Here is a 25,710-nt window from a genome sequence, read left to right as displayed (position 1 = left end):
CATACCCGCTACTCAACTCTCCAGGCTTACGGAAACGTATCCTTATAGGTGGTGCACGGACTCACTCAAATATTTGGGTGTTTTTTTGACTCCTTCATATTCCCACCTGTTCCGTGCTAACTTTCCCCCCCTATTCCAAGATATCAATAACTCCCTACTGACCTGGTCCAAATACCCTCTATCCCTCTTGGGCAGAATTAACGTGCTTAAAATGTCAGTTTTGCCCAGGTTGCTCTATCATTTTGAGACACTGCCCGTCGCCCTTCCAACCGCCCAGCTTAAACTTCTCCAGAGACGGTTTTTAAAATTTATATGGGCTGACAGATCTCACCGCCTTGCCAGTTCAGTGGTGTTTGCACCTCGAGCTCGGGGAGGTCTGGGTGCCCCGGATATCGTAAAATATTATCATGCTACCCATTTACGAATTATTACCTCTTGGTCCTCTCTTAACGCCACGAGTCAGTGGGCTGCCATTGAGAAGGGGGTCCTGTATCCGGTGCACCCATGCTCCTTGATCTGGGGTGCCTCTTCCCCTCTGCATCCTAACCTCAGGAGCCAATGTACGGCCCCAATGTCCTTTACTCTGGACATATGGCAAAGATGCAACAAAAAATATTCCCTTTCCTTGCTCTGCCCCCCCCTTACGAATGTGCTGTTCAACCCCAGTATTCCGGATGGCCTGTCTTTGGGCAGGATCTTCACGTGGCTAGCCCCTCCCCTTTTCCAACTTAGAAACCTGGTGCACCCCATCTCGCGTAGACTTCACACCTTTGAAACCCTACGTGCCAAATATGATATCCCCAAGCACTTGTTTTACTTTTACCTACAGGTTAGGCACTTTTTTAGCTCCAAATCTCCGACCTTAACCCTTGTAAACCCCACGGCCTTTGAACACCTTTGCGCCCAGGGTCCCCACCAATTGCATCTAATCTCTTCTATTCACCAAATCCTCCATGAGTCAACCCCCTTAAATGAAATTACGCACCTGTACATGAGTAAATGGTCTCAGTTGTTAGACAAACCCATCCCCCTACAGACCTGGGATAAGATCTGGGCCTCTACTTTTAAGTCCTCTAAGTGTGTCACGCAGAGGGAAACGGCAATTAAAATCCTCATGTTCTGGTACAGGACCCCCGATGTCATCCACAAATTTGATCCCTCGGTTTCGCCACGATGCTGGAGATGTGGGCTTGACGTCGGGTCATTGTTCCACATCTTCTGGAAGTGCTCCCTGATACGTCCTTTTTGGTTGGAGGTGGGGTCGCTGGTGATGGAGGTGACGGGGGTGTCCCTTCCGATCGACCCCCTACACTGTTTGTTGGGTCTCCCTCTCCCAGGCCTATCTAAAAATACCAACCGGCTGATCTCGTATATTCTTTTAGCTGCTAAGAGGCTCATACCGCTATGCTGGTTGTCTCGCGCAACCCCTCCCTGGCCTAGATTTCTCCAATTGGTGTCCGAAATAAGGAGAATGGAGTACCTGACCGCCTCAGTACATGATTTGGTTTCCCAGTTTGATAAAGTCTGGGAACCCTGGGATCGGTCGGAATTTGGGTCCCCCTGGTCTGTACACCCTTAACGGCTCCAGTCGCCGATGGTAGTGCCTTCTTTTCGGCCTTCGCGCCCACCTTTCCCCCTCCCATTAACTTTCTATATGTATCAGTCCGGGTATCTTTCTCTCCTTCCCCTGAGGACTGTCATGATGTTCTTATGGTTGTTTTGTTGCTTTATCTACCTATGGCCTCCGGCCTATTGTCGCACCGACTTTTGTTTTTCATAAACTGTATGTTATTTATTTTAACTGAAACAGGTATGCAGTTCACTTTTGTGCCTGCATCTATGGACATTAATTATCTGACTTCTATGGTTAACGTTTACGTTATAATCTATGTTTATTTCTGCTTACTGATCATTTCATTGCTTGATTATTTTGTACTTGCTTTGAAATTTAATAAAAAATACAATTAAAAAAAAAAAAAAAAAAAAAAAAAAATACGGTGACCAGTGGCTATTTTTCAGTGATCTTCTTAATAAGAAGACTAAAATAATAGAGTCTATATGTGAGCTGAAATGGGTAAAGTGGCCAGTGGCTTATTCAGTGCTTCTCAAAAACAGGTGCCAGCAACCGTGTTTTGTGATTCCTGTATCTCCAGTGTTCACGGCACACCAGGTAGAGTGGCCCCTTACCTTACTGCTGTAAGGTAAACAGCAAACCAAACAAACGACAGGGTCCAGGGGTTATGTCCTAATTCCTGGTAGATGGGTACTGGCCCCCTCGGCTGGAATTTTTCACCTCAGATAATTTCCATATGGATCTTAAGCCTCAATACCATCCACAAAGGTCTCATAGGAAAGAGAGAGGTATACTCCAATGGTGAAGTACGTTCGTAAATTTTATTAAAGAAATGTATTGAAAAGGTACTCACAAACAGGTAGTAAAAACACAGCTTTAAAAACGAACGAGCGTTCCGCTCGTGTTGTGAACGTCACTTCCGGTATCCTAGTTCCTCCTGTTCCGACGCGTATCGTCACTAGTCACGTGACTTCATCAGGGCTTTAACCCCAGGAAGAAGCTTGGTAATCTGGATTCTCTGGTCTTTGCCTCAACTTCAAGAACACCCCCAGCCCCTCTGATACACCTGGTTGAATTAATGTTACTGCAAACACTTTATAAGAACTCAAGTATAGAGGATTTTAACTTGACTGTAAATTAGTACTAGGAAATAAACACAAGACTGTTTAGTGGTAAATGAACGCAATGTCTTGGTACAGGTTAGAATAAATGGTGGTTCGAGCACAAATGAACACACAGAAGGTAGGTTGAGACATAATCTGCTAGATAGATGCGTATAAGCATTAACTGCATAAGCAATGGGTAAAGGTCTCTGTGTAGCAGCTGTAAAGAGACAGTCTTTATTCCTAACTCTTCATTGAGGCCCAGTTGTACCATTGATGCACATTAGAATAGTCCCAGTCAAGCCCGAAGTCAGCAATAAGGCTACTAGATGGCTGTATGATCAGTTCCTTAAGGGTTCAGTCCCTCTAGCAGTAGATAGTAAATCCCCCCAGCAGCAGCTCACCAGTCCTAGCAATATTATAGCTCACCATCTGGTCATATACAATGATCAGTCCACTCTCTGCTCTGCCTCAAGGTGACTTTGGTTGTTGGTGCATCTAGACTCAGCACTCCAGATCCTGCTCAGGTTGCAGTTATGCAGTGGTGGTGGTGCACACTGGACAGTGTTCTGGAAATTTTGGCCATACACATAGCACACAGCCAAATCTCCTTGTTTTCCATAATAATAACATTTCCCTCTTAATGATATAATACGTCTTACCTTTAAACCCACTCATCCAAGTACTCAGACATCACCCACATTCCTACATCCTCATTTCAGCCTGACTGCTCCTCAGCCAGGCCCTTCTGGTTCCCCATTAAAGAGACATCACCAACATTCTTACATTCTCCAAAGGGTCAGCATGTGTGTCCTCTCTGACCTGGACAAATCTTTTATTTACATTTCAACAGGAAGCCACGCCCTGGAGGGTTTGTCTCCAACCAGCTTAACACCTCCTACAAATCTTGTGACCTCGCAGCAGCAGCACAGGATGTGAATGCCCATATAAGGACAATACAATGCAATACAATACAGCAGAAAGTGGTGTCTTCACAAACAATCAGACATTTGTTTTCCTTCAAAAGAACCAATCACAGACATGTATACATTCAAATAGTCAGTGAAGTAAACTGACTAAATGCTTTCAATGATGGAAACCATACAAAAACCAATGAACGATGACTACAATTCCGCTGATAGAAATCCTTAATATACATTGTTCTAGAGAACAATGTATACTTGGATTATTCTACACCTCCTTGTGGATGGAAGGTTATCCACAGATGTGCACTGCCTATCTCTATGTGGTGATCAGACACAGCAGAGACAATGAGCGCACATTCGCCTACAACCAATCCTTGCAGAGCAAGAATATGCCCCCCAGACAATTATCTGTACAATGAACAGGGGCCCTTTCACTGGCAGACATACCCCCACTCCGAAAACACCTCTTTCCAATCCCAGGAAGTTATCCACTACCTAACGGATCTCAATCAGCGTCAGTCTGCCCCAGGCAGCTCTTTTAGAGGGCTAGGGGAGAATGAAGACAGGGGGACTCTTATGACAATACATATAATAAATACATCTAAAATTTTCCACAAGAACAGTGACGTGCACTCTCTGGGCTCCCTTGTGGCAAGAAGAAGCTGTGTTATCTACATCCTGAGAAAATGCAGCTCTTTCCCCAAAGTATCGCTGTCCCTCTAGGTACTGTAGTCCAATGGTCCATAAGAGTCCATAGCATGGCTTCCTTTCTGAACTTCAATTCCCACATTCCATTGTGGCCAGCAAAGAGGTCTCTTGAATTTTTTAGGCATGTCCGCTCCCCTACTGGCTGGAGGCAGACAATGTTGCTAGGTTCAGCAGGAACAGCTTAGTGAGTGCATAAGGAGCAGCACAGTGTCTTTCTCACTATCATTCTTGGCCAAACATCTGGCTACAAACTCTTAAAAATATATATATAATTTGATATATATATATATTTTAAAATGGATGGCTTTCCCATCTTTGAATGCCCAGAACCTGCCTTTAGTTTAAACGGGGGGGGGGGGGGGGGGGGATGCTGCCAAGGAGCTACTTCTTTTCTACTACACACATTGCTTCTCTGAGTCTAAATTTCCATCTGTGTTATTACAAGTGGAGGAGAGTTTAATTATATTTATATTATTTATCACAGGAGGTCATGCTTGGCATAATAGGGCTATGCACATGTGCTCTCAAGATTTAAACTTCTGCTATTACATAACATTACCGCAAATCATGATGAGTTCTCAGTGTATAAAGCATATACTTGAAAACAAAGTAAAGCAATTAGTAAATGGTTAAAAGCCATAGTGCAAAATATCTGTACAATTCCAAAAAAATGTTTTTAAATTATTGTACCTTTTTTCCAGCTGATGATTTTTCTAAAGACTGGGACAACTGATCGGAGGAAATCTTTTGCATCAAAGCAAATCCCTGGCGTCTTCCTTTGGAACAGAAATGGAAGCAATTTTCTGTGAAATGAAAACACAATCATACATGGTTCTGCGAGCAAGGCATCATTTAATGAGACAGTGAATTATGCATATCTATGCATTTTTGTAACTGCACAATTATAACCATCAGAATATGTAAAGCTCTTCAAAAAGTAGTATTGAAACAAGCTGCATGTTGGGTATATGCAGTTTATCAACAACATGAAAGGTGTTTAGGTCAGACAATGAATCAGGGCATAAGAAAAAGGGGGGTAGGTGCGCTATGGACCCTAAATGTGAAATAAAATTATAATATTATATGTGAACAACAGAATTAAAACCCTACGATTAAGAAAAAGGGGCTGCCACTACCATATAAATTCACCCAGAAGGTGAAAAGACGTGAATATGTGCCAGAGGTGGTAGTAACGGCGCTCACCTACTATTAATTACACCTACTGCAGGCTCACCTGCTATTAATTTACATTTTGTTTTTATGTGAAAAAAATGTTTACAAAAGGTGTAACTGAAAAGTGCCTACGTGACAATATCTTTCAAAAAATGTCTCACATAAAATGATGTACAAAAATAAAAAGAAACCAATATTGTACGAGAAACATCAAGTGGATATAGGCTCTCTGCCTGGGAGACACAGACAACGCTGATCTGTGAGAGCAAAAGGAAATCTTTGGATCACGACTGGATATTAACCGGACCAGCTCTGCACAGCGACACAGGGGCTTACACTGTGGAGGCGCATTAACCCCTTAAGGGGAGAGGGAGCTGGTGAGTGCAGATTATTGTCTTTTTACACGAAAAATCGCACCGGTTGCAATCCAGGAATCCACTGAAAATTAAAGCACACAGTCACCTTTGTTATAGAAGAACTTTTATTGGAGCTGTATTGTCCTTTTTGCCTTTTTTGCCGTTGGACTTTCATATCAACTAAAAAATGCATGCTATAATTTAGCGACTTTATAATCGCACAAGGACAGAAAATGTATATACTATGGCACTTTAATTAGCATGCAGCACTTTTTTTGCAGAAGCTTTTGTCATCATTGTTAATAAGGCCCTTTTTTTGCATGTTTAGCACTTCTGATAAATCGCAATAAGTGAATTTAACGTTTATATGTGAAGTAGGTCTTTTCACAAATTTTTTTCTTTGCATATGGCTAGGGATTTATATATGTAGAATATCCACTTGATGTTTCTCATACAATATTGGCTTTGTTTTCATTTTTGTACATCATTTTATGTGAGACATTTTTTGAAAGATATTGTCACGTAGGCACTTTTCAGTTACACCTTTTGTAAACATTTTTTTCACATAAAAACAAAATGTAAATTAATAGCAGGTGTAATTAATAGTAGGTGAGCGCCGTTACTACCACCTCTGGCACATATTCAATGAATCAGGGCAGATGATGGATTGAAAGATTGGAGCTGGGTTTAGAGCACATTAATGCCGCGTACACATGATCGGAATTCTCGTCGGAAAAAGCTCTGATCGTTTTCCCAACGGAATTCGTCTCAAGCTGTGTTGCCTACACACGGTCACATCAAATTCCGATCATTTATAACGCGGTGACGTACAACGTGACTAGAAAAAGGAAGTTTAATAGCCAGCAGCCAATAGCTTCTGTCTCGTAGTTGAATCTGAGCATGCGTGATTTTTGGCATGTCGGAATTGCATACGCACGATCAGAATTACCGATAGAAAGTTTTTCCGTCGGGAAAATTGAGAACATGCTATCAATTTTTGGCTGGCGGAAATTCGGACAGCATACACACGGTTGCATTTTCCGATGAAAAGCTCTCATCGGTCTTTTTCTGGCATTCCGACCGTGTGTACATGGTATTAGGCTGCATTCACACATGAGCGTTTCAAAGTTGTGCGTTTTTACCACGATTCTACCGTGATTTTGTCACAATTTTGTTCAGGTCACTAATGTAAAAAGGCAGAAGAATGCCTGAAATCTTCCCCAAAGAAGCTCATGTTCTTTTTTGAGCTCAGAGCGTTTTTCAGGCGTTTTGCTTCAGGTCACAAAACATTCAGATGTGAACAGGTGCCATTGAAATGAATGGGATTTTGCTTGTTGGTCGTTTTTTAAGCAATTTTTTCAGGCGCTTTATGAGTGTTTTATGAGCTGAAAAGAGCAGCCTAAAGCTTGCTTTGTGGTCAGGTTAAAGCAGTATTAAACCCAAAAGCAAACAATTATATTGCAGCTTACAAAATTCTTAGATTTGGTGGCTACATTCGTTTAAATTTTTTGGCTTGCTTTCCCTTTTTGCCACCTGATGATTCTGCCAGTAAGTCTGTTGTTTTTCAAAAGAACAAGGTTTTTTGCAGATGTAGCAGTTTGAGGAATGAGACAAATCATTTGCCACTGATTGGGTTCTTACAATGATAAGCTTTTATTTATTGATGTAATATCTTTATTCCAAAAGAACAAAAAAAAAAATGTTTGCTGTAAGGCCTGGTTCACATATTCCAGGTGCATTTTGTGTTTTTCAATACAAATTTTTGATCCACTGAAGTCTATAGAACCAAAACCACAACCTGCTGGTCCCTGGCTCTTTCCATAAAATGCACAGATGTTAACGTGACCCATAGGAAATCATGTTAAATGGACTGTAGTGTGTTTTTGCAAAATAGAAAACGCACTAAAAATTATATAGGTGTGAACCCAGCCTTATAAAGTGTTTGCTGGAGTTTGGCTTCAATTTGTTAGTTTATCTTAATCTGGTAATACATCTAATACCCCCTCCCCTGAGATTAACAATGCTGCTGTCCATAGGTACCCCTTGTTCTCCTTCATCCAGATTGGGGAAATCGAATATATGGTTTGTGTTACTGGCTGGACCACCTGGTGAAAACAGAGGGGAAAAAGCCTAAAAAAAGAAAACAAATACAGCCACTGCATCTAATAATTGGTAAGCTGCCACATATAACATTTTTGGCTTTGGGTTTAGTATTGCTTTAAAGCGGAGCCCCAGGCTCATTCAGAAAAAAAAAAGTCAGAAGCTACAAATGCTGACTTCACAGCCGGTTCCCTACTGCACACGTGTAAAGCGAGCTGTGCTTTTTGAATGGCCTGGCAGCGGGGGAAAGAAAGAGGGTGGCAGAACTTCCAGATGAGTTCGCTAGGGTGCAGTCAGCTGGAAGTGGGATCAGGTACCTGTCCCCCCTTCCCTGAAAGGTGTCAAATGTGGCAGCAGAGGGGGAGAGGAGGCAAATAAGCGGAGCTTCCCATTTTGGGTGGAGCTCCGCTTTAAGTAAATTATAAAATTGTTGCAGTCTCTCTCTGTCTCCTATAACACATAGACATGTGCAGAGTGAAATATTTTGTTTTGGAATTTCGTTTTCGTCCCAAAAAATAAATTTATTTAGTTACTCCCAAAATTCGTTTTTAATTATTTTGTTTTTCGTTCAAAAATTGCATTAGTCCGAAAATCCACATGAATTACGGTCAAATCTGTCTTTGAAGGCTTATGATGTCTGTCGAATGTATAAAGAAGATTCGACAGAGCTGCTAAACTCTATATAGCATACTTCGTGTGAACTTTAGAACCCTATTAAAGTCTATGGGACTCCAACGTTCAAAATCTAAAGTGCTAATTTTAAAGGCTAATATGCAAGTTACTGTCCTAAAAAGTGTTTGAGGACCTGGGTCCTGCCCCAGGGGACATGTATCAATGCAAAAAAAGTTTTAAAAACGTCAGTTTTTTTCGGGAGCAGTGATTTTAATAATGATTAAAGTGAAACAATAAAAGTGTAATATTCCTTTAAATTTCATACCTGGGGGGTGTCTATAGTATGCCTGTGAAGGGGCGCATGCTTGCCATGCTTAGAACTGTCCCTGCACAAAGTGTAATTTCTGCAGGGAAAAAAGTCATTTAAAATCACTCGCGGCTATAATGAATTGTCGGCTTCCCGTAATACAGAGAACACTCATTGAAAGTCATTGATAGAAAAAAAAAAGCGTGGGGTTCCCCCAAATTCAATTACCAGGCCCTTCAGGTCTGGTATGGATATTAAGGATTTTTTTAAAAAATTGACGTGGGGGTCCCCCTAAAAATCCATACCAGACCCTTTATCCGAGCACGCAATCTGGCAGGCCGCAGGAAAAGAGGGGGGGGTGAGAGAGCGCCCCCCCCCCTCCTGAACCGTACCAGGCCACATGCCCTCAACATTGGGAGGATGCTTTGGGGTCCCCCCCAAAGCACCATGTCCCCATGTTGATGGGGACCAGGGCCTCATCCCCACAACCCTGGCCGGTGGTTGTGGGGGTCTGCGGGTGGGGGGCTTATCAGAATCTGGAAGCCCCCTTTAACAAGGGGACCCCCAGAGCCCGGCCCCCCCTGCTTGAAATGGTAAGGGGGCACAAACGTACCCCTGCCATTTCACAAAGAAAGTGTAAAAAATAGTTAAATAACGCAGTAACGCAGGTTTCCGTTACATCAGTGGGGGGTGGGGTCACCCACGCGTCATTGGGGAAGCCCAGCTTCCCCATTTGCGTCAGAGGGGGCGGGGTCAGGTGACGGGTGGCCATCAGCCATCACTGGACCCCGTAGAGATGATCATCTGTCGCTGGATAGCAAGAGTGGATATTTAACTATTTTTTACACTTTCTTTGTGAAATGAACTCGACTCGGGCTCATCCCTAGTCCTGTGTAATTATAACAAATTGCTTTTACCTCAAAAACATTTGCCTTAATGAAAGTCAAAAATATAGTATTGCCCCTTGACAGCTTGTGTAAAACAACTCAACTTGAATGCGCATCCCTAAAGTATAACTAACAGCAAAAATATTTTATTTTTTTAGTTCTGGACAGAACAGAAATTAATTAGAATACCCAGTAAAAAAATGTATTGCTGTTCACCCTCTCTATTTGTCCTAGGTAGTTTATAGGTAATAACATTTTTATATATATATATATATATATATATATATATATATATATATATATATATATACCCTTTTTCCCTTTTCTTTTTATAAGTGATCACATTCCCTCTGTTCTCAGCACACGAATCTTCCCAGTGAATGGCTGTGTAGTGGGGGCGTGTCAGGATAAGTCTGATCATTAGATGAGTCTGTCGAGTTCCCAAAATAGGTAAAGAACTGACCACGTTGTATTCTCCTGCTTGGTATGGTCAGTTTTTAATAGGAAAGAAGAGGGATTGGCAGGAACACCAGGGATTTCACATAAAGCAAGCAATACAAAGAGAACAGGACACTGTCTCGTACAAGTACTTCATTTTAGTAGTAGTAGTTTTAGGGTAACAAACGCTTTAACACTCTATCCCCCAAGATTGGTTTCGATTCCAGTGAGTGGTCCCATAAGTGTGGATTGTTCTAAGGTTTTGTTTATCTTGTTAAAATTTGGAATGTACTCACACACGAGCCACTAAGGATAAGGCACTGTCTTCCAATATTTACCAGCATCTCTGAACACAATGGACAGTCGATCTGAATGTTTACAGTTGACATAAGACATGCTTGTGTTTATTTCCTTTTTTAACTGGGAAGATATCGCACTATATTTTCTTGTTTTTGTCAATATACAGTAATAAGAAGAGCGGTTTGAATAGTGATTACTGTTGTATCCATTATTAAACAATTTGAACACATGTGGAATCAGAACAGTGTGTGTGTGGTCTTGAAACAGCCAAAGCAACATCTATTAACAACTTCTGCCCCGGAAGGATTTACCCCCTTCCTGACCAGAGCACTTTTTACAATTCGACACTGCGCTGCTTTATTGGTAATTGTGTGGTTATGCAAAATTGTACCCAAAAGAAATTTGCGTTGTTTTTTTCCCACACATAGAGCTTTCTTTTGCTGGTATTTGATTGCCTCTGCGATTTTTATTTTTTGCCATATAAACAGCAAAAGACCGAAAATTTTGAAAAAATATATATTTTCTACTTGTTGTTATAAAAAAAATCGAATAAACTCAATTTTAGTCATACATTTATGCCAAAATGTATTAAGTCTAGTAAACTAAAGTCAATAAGCGTATATTTATCGGTTTGAGCAAAAGTTATAGCGTCTACAAACTAGGGTACATTTTCTGGAATTTACGCAGCTTTTAGTTTATGACTACCCATTTGCTGAGGTGCTAAAATGGAAGGGCAGTACAACCCCCCCCTCAAAAGACCCCATTTTGGAAAGGGGGGTTGTACTCCCCCCCCCCCCCAAGGAAATTTCTGGGTGGCACGTTGAGCACATTGAATATTTTCTTTTTTTGTCACAAGTGATTGAAAAATGTTGTCACTAAATGATAGATTGCTCACACGTGCCATGGTTATATGTGGAATTACAGCCCAAAATACATTCTGCTGCTTCTCTTGAGTACGGGGATACCACATGTCTGAGACTTTTTGGGAGTCTAGCCATGTACATGACCCCAAAAACCAATCACCACCTTCAGGATTTCTAAGGGCGTAAATTTTTGATTTCACTTCTCACTGCCTATCACAGTTTCGAAGGCCATAAAATGCCAAGATAGCACAACCCCCCCCCCCCCCACCACCACCACCAAATTACCTCATTTTGGAAAGTAGACACCGCATGCTATTTGCTGAGAGGCATGTTGAATCCATGGAATATTTTATATTTTGCCACAAGTTGCGGGATATATATTCTGCTGCTTCTCCTGAGTACAGGGATACCTTGGGGTGTGTACTTTCCAAAATGGGGTAATTTTGAGGCGTTTGTGCTATCTGAACATTTCATGGCCTCCGTAACTGTGATTGGTAGTGAGGAGTGAAAGCACCATTTTACACCTTTAGAAAGCCTGGAGTCGGTGATTGGTTTTCGGGGTCCTGTGCACAGCTAGGCTCCCAAAACGTCTTACACATGTGGTATCCCCATACTCAGGAGAAGCAGCAGAATGTATTTTTGGGATTTAGTTCCACATATAACCATGGCAAGTGTGTACAATATATCATTTAGTGACAACTTTGTGCATAAAAAACAAAAGTTTGTAATTTTCCCGAAACTTGTGGCAAAATATTCCATGGACTCAATGCTTATTAGCAAATAGCTTGGGGTGTCTACTCTCCAAAAAAGGGGTCGTTTGGGGGGGTTTGAACTGTCCTGGCATTTTATGCACAACATTTAGAAGCTTATGTCACTCATCACCCACTTTTCTAACCACTTGAAGACAAAACCCTTTCTGACGCTTTTTGTTTACATGAAAAAATATATTTTTTTTGCTAGAAAATTTCTTTGAACCCCCAAACATTATATATTTTTTAAAGCAAATGCCCTACAGATTAAAATATTGGGTGTTGCAACTTTTTTTTTCACAGAGTATTTGCACAGTGATTTTTCAAACAACATTTTTTGGGAAAAAAACACTTTTTTTTTCATTTTAATGCACTAAAACACACTATATTGCACAAATGTTGGATGAACTAAAAAAGATGATCTTATGCCGAGTACATGGATACCAAACACGACATGCTTTAAAATTGCACACAAACGTGAAGTGGCGACAAACTACATACATTTTTAAAAGCCTTTAACCACTTTCAGACCGCACCAATTTGCTGGTCAAAGACCAGACCACTTTTTGCGATTCGGCACTGCGTCGCTTTAACTGACAATTGCGCGGTCGTGCGACATGGCTCCCAAACAAAATTGACGTCCTTTTTTTCCCACAAATAGAGCTTTCTTTTGGTGGTATTTGATCACCCCTGCGGTTTTTATTTTTTGCGCTATAAACAAAAATAGAGCGACAATTTAGAAAAAAACGCATTATTTTTTACTTTTTGTTATAATAAATATCCCCCAAAAATATATAAAAAAACATTTTTTCCCTCAGTTTAAGCCGATACGTATTCTTCTACATATTTTTGGTAAAAAAAATCGCAATAAGCGATTATTGATTGGTTTGCGCAAAAGTTATAGCGTTTACAAAATAGGGATAGTTTTATAGCATTTTTATTAATAATTTTTTATTATTTTTTTTTTACTAGTAATGGCGGCCATCAGCGATTTTTATTGTGACTGCGACATTGTGGGGGACCCATCGGACATTTTTGACACATTTTTGGGACCTTTGTCATTTATACAGTAATCACTGCTATATAAATGCAGTGATTCCTGTGTAAATGACACTGGCAGTGAAGGGGTTAACCAGTGGGTGGCAGTGTAGGGGTTAAGTGTTCCTAGGGATGTGTTACTAACTGTGGGGGGGTTGGGCTTTCATTTAGTGAACACTGATCTCTGCTCCAATCACATGGAGCAGAGATCAGCGTCACTAGTTGCTAGGCAGAATGGAGAAATGTTGTTTACAACGGCACTTCTCCATTCGGCCGCTCCGTGAGACGATCGCGGGGATGCCCGCGGCGTTCGAGTCCGCGAGTCCCGCGGCCAGACTCATGGGGGTCCCGACCAGCGCGCAAATTTAAAGGGACGTACATGTACGCCCATTTGCCTGCCCGTGCCATTCTGTCGACGTACATCGTCGTGCGCTGGTCAGCAAGTGGTTAAAGTCCTTTACAGGTTACCACTTTAGATTTACAGAGGAGGTCTACTATTCGATTTTTTTTTTTTGCATTTTTATTGTTATCTCTGGGAATGTAAATATCCCCTATGATAGCAATAGGTAGTCACAGGTACTCTTTTTTGAAAAAAAATGGGGTCTATTAGATCCTAGATCTCTCCTCTGCCTTCAAAGCATCTGACCACACCAAGATCGGTGTGATAAAATGCTTTCCCAATGGCGCTGTTTATATCTGGCAAAACCTAAGCCAGGAAATGCTTGTAGTTTCCACTTTCTTAGGCCATAGAGATGATTGGAGCTGTTCTGGTCTCCGACTAGCTCTATGGTCAGCTGGTGGAACCACCGGCTGCATTTTCAGGTTCCCTGTTGGGACAGAAGAGCCAGAGAAAAACATGGACGACGGTGGGGGGGGGGGCGAGGGGGATATTCCCTCCCACTGCTTGTAAAAGCAGTCTAGAGGTTAATTAGCCACTAGGATTGCTTTTGCATGCTGTAGGCATAATTCTGGTATAACCACTCAAATTCCAGCAATATACCAGTACGTTGCTGGTCCTTGTTGGGCATATATTGTAATGTTCCTGATCGGTGGGTGTGCCCACCATTAGAATACCACCCTTCATCCACCCACTTCTAATGATGGGCATACATGCACCATGTCTGTTTTTAATTGTGGTGGTGAAATCACCTCCAATGGTGCTGGAGTCACTGATATTTGTATCGCGAGAGCAAATGCTCTTGCTGTCAAAATAGATAAATCAGTGCTGCTTCTGAATGACGTACCTGAAAAGCAAACAATGGTAAGGATAAAATATTAACTGAATAAAACAACTTGATTTTTTAACGCAATTTGTGCTTAAAAAATATATGCCGAAGCATGGGTGAAATCCGCCCCTTATGTTAGGAGCAAATCGCTCCTCCACCCCTGCCCCCACGCTTCGACAATTGCTTTGGTCCACAATAGATCTAAATAGAGATCTTCCATGAAGTTCAGGTGCTGCACAAGTGATGGGCTCCCAACTCGGTTTGGTAAATGCAGCAGGAAGGGCACTATGAGCTCAACAGGCGTATTCTGAGCCTGAATCTGACAGATGGGTGACTTCCTCTTCACTATCTGTCATGCTCAGAAGTGTGTAGGCCTCTTCACTAGTGTGCCTTTGATTGGAAATTTTGGCCTCTAAATTTACTGGTACACTAGTGAGACTCATAGAAAAAAAAGAGCACTGACTGTCAGCGACTGCTTCCAACGCTACCAAAAAAACTCTTATGCCGCGTACACACGACCGGACTTTCCAGCAGACTAGGTCCGAAGGGATTAGTCCATCGGACAATCTGATCGTGTGTGGGCTAGTCCGATCGTTTTTCGTAAAATTAATCAGACGGACCTAGAAATACAACGTTTCAAATCTATCCGACGGACTCAATTCCGACTGAGTAATATCGGGAAAACCATTCGTCTGTGTGCTGGTCCGATGGACCAAATACTAAGCAAGGGAAGCTACTGGCTACTGGCTATTGAATGTCCTTGTTTAGTCCCATTTACGTTATCACATTCAAACGGACTTAGTCCGTTCATGTGTGGCCAAGTCCGTTCGTTTGGAAAGTCCATCGGAACGCCGCCGAAAGTCCCTCGGGAAAACCATCGGACCTAGTCTGCTGGAAAGTCCAGTCGTGTGAATGCGGCATCTGTGTTCACAGGGATCAGGTGTGGCTCTGCAAATGCTGCAGTTAAGTGTTTTGTAAGTGACAGTGATCGACTGATACTGCACTTGGGTGGGCTGGGCTGGGTGGAGGGGCTAAACTCAGGTGCTAGCAGGTATCCGGGCTGATCCCGCTAAAACTGTGTTTTTGGCAACCCTAAACTACTGGAGACGCTAGTATAGATCTGATCAGATCAGATATTGATCCGTTCAGACACTATACTACTAATGGAGGTGTATGGTGCATGCATGGGTGTTAGTGCTACTGGCCCTAATCTGACGCTGCCTGGGGCAACGCAGACCCTAATTGACGCTAAAACCTAACTGATATCACCCGCCAGGATGATCGGGGGTTAAACCTTTTATTAGGTAATATACGGCAGGTGCCCTGACGCTATAAAAAAATAACTAACTGACCAGCATCACTATGAGACTAATACGATGATAACTGGTGACAGGGGGTGATCAAGGGGTTAAACCTTTATTGGGGGTTAGGGGGATCCCTAGACTTATCTAGGGCTACTACTAAGTACCCTAACACTGATTAGTGTCACAAATGACATCAGTACAGTGATCAAAGAAAAATATAAACACTGTACTGGGTGACACAGTGACAAGGTGTGAAGGGGTTAACCGGGGGGGGGGGGGGGGCGATCAGGGGGTGAAATATGTGCCTATGTGTAGTGTGTGAGTGTAGTGTTGTGCAACTTATGTTTTGAATTCCACGAGGAGAGATGACATAAGACGTAATGTTTACACTTACACAGGCGGGGAGGATTTCATTTGTCAGGACTGATCAGCAGGTCCAGGCCAGAAATCATTGGCCTGGGCCTGGAGACTGATCGGTTCTGAAACTAATCTTATCGTCGTGGTCGAAGTAACATAACGTCTCTTCGCCCACCCGTGCCATTCTGCCGCAGTAAAACTGCGGTGTCTAGTCGGGAAGTGGTTAAAAATCTTCACACAAAACAGACCCATGTAGGGTCTGTTGTACTTTTTTTTTTTTTTATATCAGAATCGTAATAGAGATTTCTGGAAATAGAGAAGCTACGCTACAAAAAGTCTCAATCAGTAAGTCCGATCAAAATCATAAAACATATAGGAAAAGTCCATATGAACACTTGAAAAAACTTGATGTCACACCGGTGTATACACACAGACAGGAGAGTGCCCGACCACCGTAATTAATATCAGCTTACCAGATAACACAAGCATAAAGGACAGATGGCTATAACCCAGCCAGGGCCTTTAGCTTGCGAATGTCAACACTAATACCGGTGGGCTGGATTATGTAGATTGCTTCCTCTCTTCACCTATGGTGTCCATCTTATACTCAAATGGATGTCCCAAAAGAAAACAAACTGATCATAGCGTAATATTGTCTAGATCATATTTATTAAAAAGTAACGTAATGCACTTACATTTGTGTAGAAGATTGCATGCATATTAAAAAAAGCCGGCTAGCACAAACAACATGGAGCCCATCCTCCTGGTAAAATCGCATGGCGACATAACTATGTGCTTTCCTCCAAGCACATAGTGCATTACCTTACTTTGTAATAAATATGATCTACACAGTATTACGCTATGGTCAGTTTGTTTTCTTTTGGGACATACATTTGAGTATAAGACGGACACCATAGGTCAGTGATGATGAACCTTGGCTCTCCAGATGTTTTGAAACTACATTTCCCATGATGCTCAACTACACTTCAGAGTGCAAGAGCATCATGGGAAATGTAGTTCCAAAACATCTGGGGTGCCAAGGTTCGCCATCACTGCCATAGGTGAAGAGAGGAAGCGATCTACATGATCCAGCCCATCGGTATTAGTGTTGACATCTACAAGCTAAAGGCCTCAGCTGGGTTATAGCCATCTGTCCTTTATGCTTGCTATCTAGTTAGCTGATATTAATGACGGTGGTCGGGCACTTTCCTGTCTGTGTGTATACACTATGGTGACATTACATTTTTTCAAGTGTTCATATGGACTTGAGACTTTTTGTAGCACAGCGTCTCTATTTCCAGTTTTTTTTTGTGTGTGTATATCTCACTGTATGCCATAGCTCCCAACTGTCCCTGATTTTGAGGGACTGTCCCTGATTTGGAGCAATGTCCCTCTGTCCCTCTTTCCCCTTCATTTGTGCCTCGTTTTGGTCTGATCTATATAGTTGTATATAAAATGCACTTTTTATCTTTGAAACCCTTTGATCTGATTTCTAAATTGATGCATTTGTAAATTTTAAAAACCAATATAAAGGAATAGCAGTGGTAAAAAAGCACTTTTTTTGTTAATTCTCCTATGTAGCATTGGGCGTGTCCTTTGCTTTCATACATTTGCTAGTAGGTGTCCCTTATTCTGATCTCAAAATGTTGGGAGGTATGTGTATGCTGCTGCTTGTTTAGATTTGTTTATGCTCTGTATATATATCGAGTGTTATTTTAAGCGCAGTATTTCCCCTTTTGCGTAATAGAGATTTACCTTATGAAATCATTTTGAGATTGATCTGTTCTCCATGAAGCCTCATCTCCTACAGTCAGATAAATGCAAGTATCCGCTCTGTCACAGCTTGCAGCATCATTTGAATTAGTAGATACAAGCTCATTCCCCTTTTTGAGCAAAATAAAAATTCCACTCAATAATGCAGTCGGATCCTATGAGTAATAGTAAACATATTGCAGTAAAATGTGATGTTTAATGAATATTCATTATATTTTTATTTGTTTTACCAAACAGGATTGCTTTATTAGAAATATAAAGGCAGAATATTACAAAGTAAAGAAACAGTTGGCATGATTAAGCAAACAAAGCTCAATACTACAAACAATACACGGTCCATAAAGTGCAGCAGTGTTGGTAGAAAACAACCAATAATCCCACAAAGAAGGAGAGTTTTTCTCAACTCCAGTCCTCAAGGAGCCCCAACAGGTCATCCTTTCAGGATTTCCCACAGATGAAACAGCTGTGATAATTACTAATGCGGTGAAACTGATCAAATCACCTCTGAAAAATAATGAAATCCTGAAAACATGACCTGTGGGGGCGCCTTGAGGACCGGAGTTGAGAAACACTGCTTTAGGTTACTTGGGCGGGTACTGGAGTCTCCATTGCCCAGCCAAAATAGCCTATTCATTAACCTCCGGCCAACCACTCACATTAAATATACTGCAAGCGGGTGGCAGGTGCAGGCTCGGCAACATACTTCTAGGTTGGCGGCTTGCTTCCAAGTTTGAGGCATGCTTGGGTGCGTCCCTTTCCGACCTATGCTTTGATTGGACACAGCACAAGTTTGCCAGCAGAGTTCAGCCAATGATTAGAGTAGTAAGTGGTGTTGCGCTCCTAGAATTATTGTTTGAAATTCATAACACAATTGTCATACATCCGGGTGAAAATAAATACAAATAAAATATATAATATCCAGTTATGTCTCCTGCAATAAAGTGCGGTCGTTGCTCGTTTTTACATTGTGTGATTTACACATGGAAATGTGAGTTTTTGATTACTTCATTAATAAACTTCACCTTTATTTAAAATATACTACACCATGGTAGACTTTTTATCCCCTTTCTATACCCTGATACATTGTACATGTGAGTGATCATAGACACCCATTCAGTGGAAGGAAAGGATCCCCTCTGGCTCTGCTCCATACATAGTAGGGACGCGCAGGAATACAACAATCCGAAGGTAATCAACTCCCCCTACCTTTTCTACATGCTGTTTACCTTACAGTAGTAAGGTAATTATTTAGCACAGCCACGGGTGTCAGTGACACTGAAGGCATTTGTTGCACTTAAAAGTCACACTGACACTGGATATTATTGCATTATCACGCAGTGTTCCTGTGAAACACTGCTACACTTGCACTATTTTGCACAGTGAACCCCGAAGAGCGTCCAATATTTCACTTTGGCCTTTATTTATCCATGCCTGGTTTTGGCGTTTTATTCGGCATATTTGCACATCTCTTCTATTTATTTGCACATTTTTGCACCGAGTAGCATTTATATATTTTGCTTATTTGCACATCTATTTTTTTGCACTCAGTTACATTGCTGATTACGTCTGTTTTCATTTTATTTTTATATATTTTTTGCACATTGTGGATTAGATCTGTCCCAATGTTGCACAATAGCACTTTATTGCAAGAGACATAACTGGATATTATAAATTTTATTTGTATTTATTTTCACTCGGATGTATGACAACTGTGTTATGAACGTTATGAGCGCAACACCACTTACTACTCTAATCTTTCATATATTTGGGTATTAGTTTGACCCTTACGGTGGATGCAGCACCTATACAATATACTTACATCCTTTTAGCGCAGGAGTATTTACTTCACAGAGTTCAGCCAATGATTGAGGCTGAAACCTGTTGATCGGTTGTGTCCAATCACACACAGCGTTCTGTGTTTACAAAACACACAGACCTCTATGTACAGTGAACAGAGATCTGGCTGTTTCTTTTCCCTAAAAAGCAGGAAAATAGACAAAAATAGCCAGATCAGTAAGTAAAAACAGCATACCTTACACACACTTCATATTGTTACATACAGTTCAAACCGTTACCCCTGTATTGCCCCTAGATCAGGGGTGTCCAAACCTTTTTCAAAGAGGGCCAGATTTGATGAAGTAAACATGCTTGAGGGCCGACCATTTTTCCTGATATTCTTTAAACCATTAAAATTCGGTCTACTTGTGTTCGTTCGAGCACTAATACACTACCCAACAATAATTCTCTTGCCTTTGTGGCTGTGTGTGGTGAACAGATGAGCTTGGGCGTTTTATTTGTATATATATTTATATACCATATTTATCGGCTTATAACACGCCCCATAAGTTTCAGGAAAAAAACTTACATTTTAAATAAAGAACTGTGAAGCAAAATAAGGGTCAGTGACCATCAATGCAGCCTAATCGGTGCCCACCTGCAGACTCACAAGTGCCATGAATGCAGCATCCACCGTATTGCTATGAATGCAGCCCCCACCATATTGCCATGAATGCAGCACCCACCCATATGCCATGAATGCAGCCCCCACTCCATTACCATGAATGCAGCACCTACCATATTGCCATGAATGCAGCACCCACCCATATGCCATGAATGCAGCACCCACCCATATGCCATGAATGCAGCACCCACTCCATTACCATGAATGCAGCACCCACCATATTGCCATGAATGCAGCACCCACCCATATGTCATGAATGCAGCACCCACTCCATTACCATGAATGCAGCACCCACCGTATTGCCATGAATGAAGCACCCACCGTATTGCCATGAATGCAGCACCCACCGTATTGACATGAATGCAGCACCCACTCCATTACCATGAATGCAGCACCCACGGTATTGCCATAAATTCAGCACCCACCATATTGCCATAAATGCAGCACCCACCGTATTGCCATGAATGCAGCACCCACTCCATTGCCATGAATGCAACACCCACTGTATTGCCATGAATGCAACACCCACCGTATTGCCATGAATGCAGCACCCACTGTATTGCCATGAATGCAGCACCCACTCCATTGCCATAAATGCAGCACCCACCGTATTGCCATGAATGCAGCACCCACCGTATTGCCATGAATGCAGCACCCACTCCATTGCCATGAATGCAGCACTCACATTACCATTAATGCAGCACCCACATTGACATGAATGCAGACTCACCATTGCCGTCAGTGCAGCCTGATTCATGTCCATCTGCAGCCTTGAGGAGACAGGTAGGGGGCGGGATGAGCACCGACAGACAAACAGGAGAAACTCCTGTTTTCTCGGTTGCCTCTTTAATTGAAAATCCCACCTCCTGTGATGGACAGAACAGTTGTCCAATGGCAGCGCAGGAGACGGGACTTCCTTTCACACAGGATGCTGTGTAAACAGGAAATACTCCTGTATCCTGTACGGCACTTGTTCCGTCCTCTCCAAGGCATTTATATCTTTTGTGGCCCCCGGCGCTCGGGGATTCGATGGGGGCCACAAAAGATATATATGTCAAAATTACCAGGCGGGCCGTCCGAAACCGGAACACAGGCCGCGATTGGCCTACGGGCCGGACTTTGGACATGCCTGCCCTAGATGTTAACCCCTTCCCAGACAGTGTCATTAGTATGGTGTCAGTGTACAGTATTATTACTGATCACGGTATTGGTGACACTAGCGATGTCAATGTCGGTTAGTGACCCTTCCAGCAAATGTTTGTTAGTGCCAGATTGACTGCCACCCTATCACAGTCACACTGTAAGTTGCCAATCACTACCATTGCAGTCTATAGCTGTGTAAATTTCAGTATATATACCATAGTTTGTATGCGCAATAACATTCACATAAACCAATATAACTAATATACAGTTACTGGGATTTTTTTTTACCAAAGAGATGTAGCAGAAAACATTTGGCCTAAATTGATAAAGAAATTAGATTTTTTTTATTGTTTATTGGATATGTCATTTATATAATAAAAAAATAAAAAAAACCAGTGATGATTAAATATCACCATAAGCAAGCTCTATTTGTGTGAAAAAAATGATATAAATTTTATTTGCATATGGTGTTGCATGACCGCTCAATTGCCAGTTAACCGCTTCCCGTCCGTGCTATAGCTGAATGACGGCTACAGCGCGGACCTACATTGCCAGGAGGCCGTCAATAGACATCCTACCCTTTGCACGCTCCCCACATGCCCCCTGCTCAATGAGACTCAGGTGATCACAGATCGGAGTAAGGGGCCGATCCTGGCCCCTTACCACGTGATCAGCTGTCAGCCAATGAGAGCTGATCACGTGATGTAAACAGAAGATCTGTAATTGTTTTTTTTTCTCCTCACGCTGAAAAAAAAGCCGATCCCTGGTTTCTGTGTAAGGGTCCCGAAGAGGAAGAGGCAAAGCCAACTATGCCCACACGAGTGCCACCTGCCAGTGCCACCTACCAGAGCCCATAGTGCATATCAGTGTCACCAATCAGTGTCCACCAGTGTATATCAGTGCCACCTATCAATGCCCATGAGTGCCACCTATCAATGGCCACCAGTGGTGCCAATTAAAGCCTCATCAGTGCCACCTAGCAGTGCTGCCTACCAGTGTCACCTACCAGTGCCCATCACTGCCACCTATCAGCTATTGGTGCCCCTCAATGCCACCTACCACTACCTTTCAGTGCCGCCCATCAGTGCCACCTCTCAGTGACCACCAGTGCCGCCTATCAGTGCCCACCAGTGCCACCTATCAGTTCCACCATATCAGTGCCCTTCAATGCAGCCTACCGGTGTCCATCAGTGCTCCCTCTCAGTGCCCATCAGTGCAGCTATATCAACGTACATCAATGAAGGAGACAAATTACCTGTTTGCAAAATGTTATAACAAAATATAAAGCTGTTTTGTATTTTTTTCAAAATGTTCAGTCTTTTTTCATTTTTTTAACAAAAAATAAAAAAACCAGAGTTGATCAAATACCACCAAAAGAAAGCTCTTTTTGTGAGAAAAAAATTGATAAAAAATTAATTTAGGTACAGCGTTGTCTGACCGCGTAATTGTCGTTCAAAGAGTGAGAGCGCTGAAAGCTGAAAATTGGTCTGGGCAGGACAGAGGGTTTAAGTGCCCAGTAAGCAAGTGGTTAAAGTAGCACAGGGCTGAATAGCAAAAAATGCCCCGGTCATGAAGGTGGTAAAACTTTCCAGAGGTCAAGTGATAAAGCAACTCTTCAGAAACAGGGTAAGCACAATAGAGACAATACCAACAGCTCTGGACCTGGAGAGCAATCCATAGCTAACCTAACTAGAACAAAATGTCAAAATCTCCTATTGAAGACCCAGTGCATGAGGGTCACTTTTAGGCTCACCCTGCAATGTCCTAACCATGCTGGAAAGATGAAAATATTGGGGTACACAACAGCAGTTCTGTATGAAAAGTCTTGTTTGAAGAACTTAAAAAAAAAAAAAGGATTTTTATAACAGCTTACCTGTAAAATCCTGTTCTTCGAGTACATGATGGGACACAGAGCAACAGTATATACTGAATGGGGTTATATAGGCACCTCTAGGTGATGGACACTGGCACACCCTAGACAGGAAATTTAGCTCCCTATATAACCCCTCCCCTTACTGAGAGTATCTCAGTTTTGTAGCAAAGCAATATATGTGTATCAGAAGAGGGGAGAGACCTCTGTCCCCCGTGATGTACTCAAAGAAAAGGATTTTACAGGTAAGCTGTTATAAAAATCCTATTTTCTTTTTCGTACATCACGGGACACAGAGCCACAGTATTTACTGAATGGGATGTCCCAAAGCAATGCTATCTGAGGGGAGGGCGACATAAACAAAAGGTAAGGTGCAATCAGACCTGAGGACCTTATACTGCTGCCTGCAGCACACTGCACCCGAAGGCGTTATCCTCATGCCTTCTCACACCCACCTGATAGAATCTGGTGAATGTATGGACTGAAGACCCAGTTGCGGCCTTGTGGATTTGAGCCATAGAGACCTAGTGATGCACTGCCCATGAAGCACTAACAGCCCTGCTGGACTGTGTCTTCATTTGAAAAGGTGGAACTTTCCTCTTCGGATAATAAGCTTGAATAATTACTTGCCGAATCCAATTAGCAATAGTAGATTTTGACACTGCCTGTCCTTTTCTAGGACTATCAGGCAACACAAACAAAACATCAATTTTCCAAACCTGAGCAGTCGCCGCCAAATAGATTTTGACCACTCTCACTACATCCAAGGAGGATTAAGCCGCGTTACACCTGTATAAAGCTTCGGACCAAAGAATGCGAAGCAAGAGGACGTTGAAACAATACTGATAATGCTGAGACCTGGTCCTTGATAGTAGTCAAGGCCAGCTTCATCTCTAACCCCATTTGCAGAAAAGCAAGGATTCTACCTATGACATACCTTCTGGGATGCCAACCCCTGGATTCACACCAGGAAACATATGCCTTCCAGACTCTATAATAAATGACTCTGGAAGCTGGCTTTTTTGCATTAATCAAGGTAGATATCACCGAGTCCGAAAGCCCGCAATTTTTCAGAATGTGGGTTTCAATAGCCAACCCGTTAAATTTAGCGTTTGTAAGGTAGGATGGAACACTGGTCCCTGTGATAACAGGTCTGGACATGGTAGCAGGGTCCATGGGGGCCCTACCGCCATCTTTTCTATTTCTGCATACCAAGATCTTCTGAGCCATGCTGGGGCCACCAGAAATACCGACTTCTTTTCCTGCTTGATCCTGTGAAGAAGTCGTAGCAGCAGAATAGGAGGGAATGCATAAATCTATGAGAATTAATCCCACAGGGTCACCAACGCATCTCTTCCGTATGCGAGTGGTTCCCTTGTTCTTGACACAAAGTTGTCAATCTTGTTGTTGAACCTGGATGCAAACAGATCTACATCCGGGATCCCCCATTTTTTTTCATATAGCCAGGAAGATGTCGGGGTAAGGAGACCATTCCCCCGGGAACAACTGCTGGCAACTTAAGTAATCCGCCTGCCAGTTCTCTACCCCTGGAATGAAGGTTGCCGATATGCACGGCACATGCTTTTCTGCCCAGGTTAGGATTATTTTATTTTATTATTTTTCTTATTTGCAATAAAAGGCACAAGAAAATACATATTTTCCAGAGTGAGGCTGTCCAGAGTTTTTTCCATTTGTTCTCATCTGCGCATGCATTAGCTAGCACCTGGGGCTCTCTGTCTCTAGAAGAAAAGCATTTGTCTTGGTGGATCAGCCTGAAGCAGTGGTCTTCTCTCTCCCCTGGAATCTGTTGTTACCACTTTCCAGGTAACTGGTAAAAAGGATTCTCGGGTACCAACCACCACCTGAGGCTCTGATGCACTATTGGCGACAAATGCATTGGAAAATCTAACACCTGGACCTTCTTGTTCCAGGCAGACAGGATACTGTTTTGCAGCAGTCTCGAATTAAACTGAGCATAGGGAACCGCTTCAAATGAAGCCACCTATAAGGTATAGGGTAACTTTTACATTTATGCTTTACTTTAATTTTATAAGTAACAAAGCCTGAGCCATGTCTACGTGACAAACTACTGACAAATTTACTAACTCTTGGTCTATATTTCTAAACAACGATTATTGCTTAAGGTCATATGTGTTACAAGGTATTTAGAATGGTCACGAGGTCAGAACAGTTGGATGTGGTTAAGCTACTTCCTTTTCTAAGAGCAGAAGTAACTTCATGGCGTTAGACCACAGGCCTATCTTGCATTACACCTAAGAAACATTCTAAACTGTGAATATATATATTTAGCTTTTTGCTGCTAGAAATATTGCTTGTGCAAAGAACCATGATGACGTAGTAAAATATACTATCTTGCATATTTTATGTGGCAGTCCCTGATTGGCCCAACCACAGGGCTGTACTTTAGCTCAAACTGCATAAA

General features: G+C 42.2%; 1 protein-coding gene across 1 annotated transcript in view; it reads right to left on the bottom strand.

Moving 5' to 3' along the window:
* Positions 1–25,710, bottom strand: part of POLN (DNA polymerase nu) — a 307,936-nt gene that overhangs the window by 263,036 nt on the left and 19,190 nt on the right. Inside the window, exon 3 of the mRNA XM_077478450.1 lies at positions 5,001–5,113. Coding sequence (XP_077334576.1) covers positions 5,001–5,113 — 113 coding nt within the window. The remainder of the gene's footprint in view (positions 1–5,000; positions 5,114–25,710) is intronic.

The sequence above is a fragment of the Lithobates pipiens genome, unplaced genomic scaffold (assembly GCF_037356315.1).
Source record: "Lithobates pipiens isolate NorthernLeopardFrog02 unplaced genomic scaffold, aLitPip1_a1.2 Scaffold_13, whole genome shotgun sequence".
Classification (NCBI taxonomy): Eukaryota; Metazoa; Chordata; class Amphibia; order Anura; family Ranidae; genus Lithobates; species Lithobates pipiens.
This window is presented reverse-complemented; position numbering and strand designations above follow the sequence as displayed.